Source organism: Rhinoraja longicauda, chromosome 12 (genome assembly GCF_053455715.1).
Source record: "Rhinoraja longicauda isolate Sanriku21f chromosome 12, sRhiLon1.1, whole genome shotgun sequence".
In the NCBI taxonomy this organism is placed as follows: Eukaryota; Metazoa; Chordata; class Chondrichthyes; order Rajiformes; family Arhynchobatidae; genus Rhinoraja; species Rhinoraja longicauda.
Genome location: NC_135964.1, coordinates 29,034,967 through 29,044,457, shown reverse-complemented (window position 1 = coordinate 29,044,457; position 9,491 = coordinate 29,034,967). Strand labels below are relative to the sequence as shown.

Here is a 9,491-nt window from a genome sequence, read left to right as displayed (position 1 = left end):
AGTTTTAAGATAATTAGGTATAACAATAACACTAGTCCTTGGGGAATGCACTAAATTGGGTATAAAGTAATATGTAGCATGACGAGGGGGAATACATTGGGATCAGTTATCATATCATCATATCATATCATATCATATATATACAGCCGGAAACAGGCCTTTTCGGCCCACCAAGTCCGTGCCGCCCAGTGATCCCCGCACATTCACACTATCCTACACCCACTAGGGAGAATTTTTACCTTTACCCAGCCAATTAACCTACATACCTGTACGTCTTTGGAGTGTGGGAGGAAACCGAAGATCTCGGAGAAAACCCACGCAGGTCACGGGGAGAACGTACAAACTCCTTACAGTGCAGCACCCGTAGTCAGGATCGAACCTGAGTCTCCGGCGCTGCATTCGCTGTAAAGCAGCAACTCTACCGCTGCGCTACCGTGCCACCCTAACTGAGTAAGTCCATATCTGACGTGTGGAACTTGATTAAAGACCAACTGATCCGAGTTCAGGACCGGCAGGTTCCAATGAGGAGAATGGATAAGGATGAGGAAGGCCTGATCGCCGGCTACGCGAGTAAGATCGCCCCGTCAACGGATGGTTAGAGGCCCCCGATGCTGGAGGACAAAGAAGGGGAGATTGACCTTTTTTTCGCCTTCCATCACAGTGAGGAATGGGGAGGAGTCACTGTGATGGATGTTCATGTTAAAAATGTATTTTGTGTGTTCTGTTGCTTTTTATTGTTATGACTGTATGGTAAATGAAATTTGCAAAACAGACTTGGCTAATAAAGTATGATTATAATTATGACTATGATGATGATTATGAAGGCAGTTAGAATCTTTATCACTGGGTAGAAATGTCAAAGACTGGTGGGCATAGCTTTGAGGGGCAAGATTAAAAGGAAATGTGCAGAGCAAGTTCTTTGACACAGCTTGAACACATTGCCATGGGTCCTGATATTGCCATGGGTCCTGATATAGGCAAATATGATAGACGCATTTAAGAGGTTTTTAGATGGGCACCTTGATATGCAGGAAATGGAGGGATCATGTGCAAATACAGAAGATTAGTTAACCCGGCACCATGTTGGGCACGGACATTGTGGGGTGAGGGCCAGCTCTTGTGTTGTACTGCTCCATGTTCATACCTTTTACGCCATGGCATTTCAAGTACCCAACTTAATGGACAAGCCCTGGCCTGTGCCAGCCACTTTCTGTCGACCAAGGGGAGCATTTACTTTCGAGTCGCTGATGGGCTGCGTTCATGGACTGCGTCAGTGTGTGTGAAAGGATCTTTCATTGCAATGGCTACAAGTGTACTTTGTGGATGACATGTGTGTACTTGGTAGACAATCAACGCCAATTTAATCTTTCAAAAAGGCAGAATGGATATATTAGTTATGGATACATCTATTGTTACGCGGGCCATTGTCATCCTAACATTAATGCAGACAGCGAATCAAAACATGTACGGCGCAAAAGATCGGTGAATTTCTCCTATCTCGGTCGCTCCCGCAGCTCCCGGCCTCGCTCCTCCAACTCCCCCCAGACCTCCCCTCCCCTCCACTGCTGAAGATGCCAGCATCTGCAGTCTCTTGTGTCTCCAAAATACCCCCCCCCCCCCTGCACCTTCGTCTGTTAATTACAGATCGAGCCACGACGTTTCTTTCTCCCCCCGACTTCCAATGAAATATCCTCCGTTAGATGTCTTCTTCTTTGATCGTACGGATAGGATGCGTTCGCCACAGGTAGTTAAAGTGTTGACGGTGCTGTGTGTTGCCCGGTTCCTGGTGGAGGAATGGTGCTATAAGAAGATAACTGCAGATGCTGGTACAAATCGAAGGATTTTATTCACAAAATGCTGGGGTAACTCAGCGGGTCAGCCAGCATCTCGGGAGAGAAGGAATGGGTGACGTTTCGGGTCGAGACCCTTCTTCAGACCAGGAATGGTGCTGCTGAGTTCTGGTAGCGATGATGCTAAGATGTTTTTGCTGGAAGTCCCAGACTTCCTGGTGCGCACACACACACACACACCCACACTGGGCTCTCACTCGTTGCTGGATTCCCTGCCGGAGAGAGTGGAGAGCCGCGGATGGAGCATGAGTGCAAATCCACAGCCCGAGCCTTCTGACTGGGACGTGGGCTACGGCTCCAGCCGCTGGAAATATCCCTCCACAACACAAAACATTGGCTCTGGAAAGTGCAAAATCAGCAGCTTTGTCAGTGAAGAATAAATGAGCCCGAGGTCCCGGATTGATCTTGCAAGTGCAGTTCTGTTTCAGGAGGAAGATTATTGCTCTGTGCCTACAGTGAGGACAACAGTCCTGTGTTAAAAACACAACCCGTGAGAGGAGTGACTGACTGACTGTGGGAGGCAGCGGTGGATTTGTGAAGGCGAGTGACTTGGGTTGCGTCTGTAGATGCTGTTTGACTCCGGACTGAAGTGTTTCCTAGGAATGCTGACAGACTGGGATGGACGTGGTGGGAGAGACTGGAAGGGGAGTGCTGGCTTTCCGCGTCCACAGTGAAGCTATGCGAGGTATCTATCACAGCCCACACTCCTTAGAAGGATGTGATCGACTTGGCCGATGAGTGCGTCAGGCTTGAAGTTCAGAGAATGAGCTCCCTAAATGAAGTGGGGAACTCCGCTAACCTGACCGCCTCCTCTCCTGCACCTTTCCTGGACAACCTCGGCGCATTGGGCACCAAAGCCCTGACAGCGCTGGCGAACAGAGCCGGCTCCTGTAACCTCACCCTGGCCCCCGAGCCACTACACAACCAAGGCTGCAGCAGTGGCAGCGGCAGCAGGAAGGACAAGAACTGGGCGGCCCTGCTGATTGTCATTGTGATTGTCCTCACCATCGGTGGCAACACTTTGGTCATCGTGGCTGTGTCACTGGAGAAAAAACTACAGAACGCCACCAACTACTTCCTCATGTCCCTGGCGATAGCAGACATGCTGGTGGGGATCCTGGTCATGCCCGTGTCCCTCATCACCGTCCTATACGGTAGGTGCAGTCCCTACACTCTGCAAGAAATCAAACCTTTTAACTTGATTTCATTTGACAAGATTCGCGCCGCGTTTGTCTCTCTTTGCTCCCCTGTTGCCCGGGGAGCCCCTGTTGAGTAAAGCAAGGGGGGTGCCGACAATTATGTGGTGAACGTGATGAAAATATGTCTGTGGTTTAACATGAACGCCCGGCTGTGGATTGGCGACGTTGCCAGTGAGAAGCCTTGCAGTGAGAGGGTCTCGCTATTGACAGGGAGTGGAAGTGTGTGATTTGGTTTCATCTTCAGCAGGACAAGTACTGACTTTTACTGATCATTGTGATGGAAATCGAAAGGCAACTCTCACTGAATAAACCATAGGGCTTTTTGCTGAATGTTTTAAAATATTCACCCCCCAGCTCCCAAGCAGCCATACTGCGCAGCTTTAAACATTGGCATGCATGCATGCTAGGGAAATGTAGCGTTGAAAATGTCAGTAGCAGCGATCTTACAGTTAGTGTGTAACATCCAGCGGGCGTGCAAGTCCGGTCTCGTAAATTGTACAAATTGCTTTGAAAATGTCCTTGCTTCTTCCATTTTCTAGGTAATTGCAAATGTTAATATCGGAAATGAACATTTAAATAGCACTTCACAAAGGACAGATGTTTCACAGTAATGTGGTGAAATCTATCCCGTGTGCCTTTTATGTATTCAAATGGTTTACTTGATATTTTCAACTTCTCCCAAGAGTCTAGATTTGCAGAACCCTACGGCACAGAAAGATTCAGCACATCCTCCCTCCTCACTACCCAGCTAATCCCACCACAAGCCTGCTCTTCCCCCAAAGATTATAGTTTTCTTTTTCCTTTCCTCTTGTAAAGTTACGATTAAACCACCTCCTTTCAGCCTGAAGAAGGGTCCGGACCCGAAACGTCGCCTAATCTTTTATCTTCAGAAATGCTGCCTGACCCGCTGAGTTGCTCCAGCACATTGTGTCTATCCCGCCATTTCAGGCCATGCGCGGCAGCTTAAAAGGTTCGTCCATCCACTTCATGCAAGATTCTGATTCACTGCTGAACATTACTGGCCTTAAGACGAGAGTGGGAAAGAGGTTGTAGTCCTGGACTCGTTTCATGAGGTCTGAACCGTTGATTGACAGGCGTGGGCCCAAATTGCTGGCAATTGCTGGGGGATTTAAATTCGTCATTTCATGGATATGGAGTGAAGGGCTGAATTCGGGACCAGCATCCTGAGACTGTCAGCTTTATCATAAATCCCATCCGCTGCCTGGCCACGGGCTTCTGACTCACTGCGAACGCGCACCGATCTGGTTCGACAGTTCTCTACAGGTTCGACAACCGCTGCCTCTTGAGAATGAACACAATCTCTTCCCATCATTCTATCTATCCCCTGCAACCACAGGAGACGTAACACCTGCCCCCACACCTCCTCTCTCATTTCCATCCAGGGACCCCAGCAGCTCTTCCAGGCGACACGGATTCAAACCTTCTCTACTGCATTCGGTGTTCCCGGCGTGGCCTCCTTTACATCGGCAAGACCAAGCGCAGACAAGATGTTTCACTGAACGCTTGGGCTCGGTCTGCTAAGGGCTGCTGATCTCATGGTTGCTAACGCCACTTTCCATTTCCATACTGACCTTTCAGTCCCGGGCCTCCTCCATTGCCAGAGTGAGGCCACACGCAAACTGGAGGAACAGCACCTCATATTCCTCTCAGGTAGCTTACATCCTAATGGTATGAACATTGAAATCTCCACCTTCAAGTAATACATCCCTAACCCGCTCGTTCTTTCCTGTGCTTCCAACCATTGCCGGAGTATGCTTCCATTTCTTCCACCACCCCCCCCCCCCCCCCCTCTAGTCACCTTGCTTTCCCCCTCCTTCATACACAGATCTCCCACCTCCAAGCCTTCCTTCACCTTTATCCCCCTCTTCCTCCTCCCCTGGCCCCTTGCTTCAGATCCCTCTCCCTCTGGCTTTACATTTCACTCCTCCTCTTCTTTCCTTACCTGACATAATCTTGCCACCTTTTCACATAGATGCATAGATACATAGACAATAGGTGCAGGAGTAGGCCATTTGGCCCTTCGAGCCAGCGACGCCATTCAATGTGATCATGGCTGATCATCCACAATCAATACCCCGTTCCTGCCTTCTCCCCATATCCCTTGATTCCGCTAGCCCTAAGAGCTCTATCTAACTCTCTTGAATGCATCCAGTGAATCGGCCTCCACTGCCTTCTGAGGCAGAGAATTCCACAAATTCACAACTCTCTGGGTGAAAAAGTTTTTCCTCATCTCAGTTCTAAATGGCCTATCCCTTATTCTTAAACTGTAGCCCCTGGTTCTGGACTCCCCCAACATCGGGAACAGGTTTCCTGCATCTAGCGCGTCCAATCCCTTAATAATTTTATGTTTTTATAAGATCCCCTCTCATCCTTCTAAATTCCAGTGAATACAAGCCACTCCATTCTTTCATCATATGACAGTCCCGCCATCCTGGGAATTAACTTTGTGAACTTACGCTGCACTCCCTCAATAGCAAGAATGTCCTTCCTCAAATTAGGAGACCAAAACTGTACACAATACTCCAGGTGTGGTCTCACCAGGGCCCTGTACAACTGCAGAAGGACCTCTTTGTTCCGATACTCATCTCCTCTCGTTATGAAGGCCAACATACCATTCGCTTTCTTCACTGCCTGCTGTACCTGCATGCTTACTTTCAGTGACTGATGTACAAGGACACCCGGGTCTCATTGTACTTCCCCTTTTCCTAACCTGACACCATTCAGACAATACTCTGCCTTGCTGTTCTTGCCACCAAAGTGGATAACCTCACATTTATCCACATTATACTGCATCTGCCATGCATCTGCCCACTCACACAACCTGTCCAAGTCACTCTGCATCCTCATGACATCTTCTTCACAGTTCACACTGCCACCCAGCTTTGTGTAGGAAAATAACTGCAGATGCTGGTACAAATTGTGATACCCAGCTTTGTGTCATCTGCAAATTTCTAATGTTACTTTTAATTCCTTCATCTAAATCATGAATGTATCTTGCCAATAGCTGCGGTCCCAGCATCGAGCCATGCGACACCCAACTAGTCGTGTAGCCTTTGTCACTTACTCCATCCATCTGCCAATCACCCCCCACACCTCTATCCACCTTTCAGTTGCCAAGCTTCGTCCCACCCCCACCTTACTTTTCCATCAAGGTCCAATCAGTCTCAAGGGTCCCATCTTGAAACTTTGATGTCCATTCCCTCCCCAGATGCTGCCTAACCCACTCCAACTGAATCCTCCAGAATTTTCGTTTTGCTCAAGATTCCAGTATCTGCAGATCCTTGTGTCCTTGTGTCTCCATCACAATATCTGTCTGATCATTCCAGATTATTACAGCCCACTCCAGCAATGAGAGTCAAGAGTGTTTTATTGTCATATTAGGCCAAGTGGACCCGTTGGGCCCAAACCTCTCCTGCATTGGTGCAGCACGCTCTCCTTCCCCCCCTCACCACCCCCCCCACCCCCCCTCTTCCCTCCTTCACCCTCCCTCCCCATCCTCCTCCCTCCTCACTCCCTCTGACCTTTCCCTCCTCCCCTCCCTCTTCCCCTCCCTCCTCCCCTCACCCTTCCCCTCCTCCCCTCCCCCCGTCCCCTCCCTCCTCCCTCCACCCCCCTCCCTCCTCCCCCTCCCTTGAAGATAGATTTAAACTAAAATGTGAATAACTTTAAAAATATAACACCGATTTCAATGAAACTTCTTCCATTAGCACCAGACGATGGTGAGTAAGGTGGACCTAAAATTGTTGCGCTATCGTGCACCATTTTGGCTGCAGTGCTGTATTTTATATATATATATAAACAGCCAAAATGGTGCACGATAGCGCAACAATAATATATAAAGAATAATAGTGCACAGACAAATCAAAGCCCCCAAGTCCATGTAGTTCAGACCTTATTTGGAGATCGTAGTGTTCAATAGTATGGTGGTTGCTGGGAAGAAGCTGCTCCTGAACTGGGACGCTACAGTTTACAGGTTTCTTTACCTTCTTCCTAATGACAGGAGTGAAGTGAGTGTGGCCAGGGTGGTGTAGGTCTCTGATGATGCTGGCTACCTTTTTGAGGCAGTGACTCCTGTAGATCCCTTCGATGATGGGGAGATCAGTACCCGTGATGGACTAGGTAGTGTTCACCAACTTTTGCAATCTTCCTCAGGGTGTTTGAGTTGCCGAACCTGTCAAAATGCTCTCTACTGTGCACCAGTTCAAGGGAGTATTTGTGGACATACTGAATCTCCTCAATCCTCTAAGGAAGTAGAGGTATTAATGGGCTTTCTTTATGATTGCATCAATGTGCTGGGTCCAGGACAGATCTTCAGAGATATGCACCCCCAGAAATGTGGTTTTAACTCTCTCCACCACCGTCCCATCAATGAAGACATATACTAGAGTTTCCTCTTCCAAAGTCAATAATCAGTTTGTTGGTTTTATTGATGTTTAGAGCAAGGTTGTTGTTCTGGCACTATTCAGTCAGTAGATCAATCTCCCCCTTTTACTCTGACTCACATCATCTGTAATTTGTCCAACAATGGTGGTATCATTGGCCAATTTGAAGCTGGAATTGGAACTATGTCTGGCTACACTGTCATGAGTATAGAGTGAGTAGAGCAGGGGGCTGAGCACACAGCCTTGAGGTGCTCCTGTGCTGATGGTTATTGAGGAGGAAGTGTTGCTGCCAATTCATACTAATTGTGGTCTATTGATGAGGATTCAGTTGCAGATGGATGACCAGAGACCCCTTTCCCTGAGCTTGGGTGTTCACCTCCCCTCCATCCATCTGACCCCGTGTCTTCTGTTCTGAAGAAGGGTCCTGACCCTAAAATATCATCTGTCCACCTTGTCTCACAGATGCTGCCTGGCCCATCAAGTTCTTCCAACAGCTTGTTTTGTGCTCAAGGTTCTGGCATCTGCAGTCTTTTGTGTCGGTCCACTGATCCCCTGCTGTTGAAAGAGTTTCTCCCCAGTCAGAATCCACAGCACCTTCTGAGACTGAGACTGCGCTGCAGCTAAACACTAACCGGAGATTATTAACGTTATTCATGATTTCTTTGCTTCTGTTCCCTATGCTAATACTTACAGGGCCAGGGGTAGCAGAGGCTGATTAACAGCCTCTTACCTATTCCAGCTCCCTGCCAAGAGCCCACACGTGCACCCTTCATGTTCCTGCACTGCTTTCCTGTTCCAACCTTCATTTCCCCCCCCCCTGCTGTTATCAGGCTGTTATCGATAACTAGAGAGCGGCCCTGAGCTACTATCTACCTTATTGGGGACCCTCAGACCATCTTTATTCGGACTTTATTGGACTTTATCTTGCACTAACCTTTATTTCCCTTTATCATGTACTACACTGTGCATGGCTCGATTGCAATCGTGTATAGTCTTTGCGCTGACAGGTTAGCACGCAACAAAAAGCTTTTCACTGTACTTCGTTTCACATGACAATAAACTAAACTAATTTTTCATTGGCACCATTTTTTTCTTCCACAGTCGATCAGTTCACTCGTCCTGTCATTGTAGTGTCACATGTCCCTACCCTGTCCTGTCACCAATCTTTCCATTGGTTACTACCTCACCTGTAGTGTTGGGATTAATGTCTGTATAACTCACCCTGGCTGCCAAAATGGATCATGGAGAGAATTATATGATCTCATTGCCAACTCCTGGAGGACATTGCAGGATGTGGAAAATTCTCCAGGAATGTCAAACTCCCCAGGTGGTAGAAGTCTACATCCTGGGCAGAGTCAGTTCCCGACAGCCCCCATCAATCCCCAGTGATAGTTGGGGGCATCTGGAGAACTTCCACCCACATTGACCCACTGCCTGTTGGTCTCCTGCTCTTCTGGGACCTGTGCTCCAGACTTCCTCCCCATTCTGCACAGAGAGCAGAATCCCAGAGAGGAGGAGAGAGAGATGACAACATTTGACCAATGGTGGCACCCACTGCATGCCCAGGGGGTGCCCAGTCCAGTGAAGAAAGTAGAGACCAGGGAGAGAGGGCATAGCAGGAGAGAATGCCAGATACCCTGGATGCACCAGCACAAGAATGCCGACTGCCCCTCGGCCCTTTCCCAGGGTTGGTCCTGCAGGTCAAGGCCTGCTGGTTCCCCACCATCCTGCCTTGGAAAATGTGTGGAGGGTTCATCATCAGCCTCCTCCCTCCTCCCATCAACAGCACCGTGGAGCACCTTCACAATGGGACGTGCATGCAGCAGCTGCCTCTGTTGGTCACGCATTGCCGGCTCTCTCCCCTCCGTCCAGGTTCAGAGCTGCAGCTCACCACCTCCTTCTCAAGGGTAATGGTCTGCAATTCCAACAATGGTCAAATCTCATAAGGGAATTTAAAATCGAAATAACACCATTGCCCCTTGCTTTCTCCCCCTTGGCCAATTTCATATTCCATGACGCCACCACACCTTTGAACATAT

General features: G+C 48.7%; 1 protein-coding gene across 1 annotated transcript in view; it reads left to right on the top strand.

The window, feature by feature from the left end:
- The first annotated feature begins 1,792 nt into the window (after nt 1-1,792).
- Nucleotides 1,793-9,491, top strand: part of LOC144598849 (5-hydroxytryptamine receptor 2A-like) — a 40,636-nt gene continuing 32,937 nt past the window's right edge. Inside the window, exon 1 of the mRNA XM_078409352.1 lies at nt 1,793-3,004. Coding sequence (XP_078265478.1) covers nt 2,614-3,004 — 391 coding nt within the window. The 5' untranslated portion in view covers nt 1,793-2,613. The remainder of the gene's footprint in view (nt 3,005-9,491) is intronic.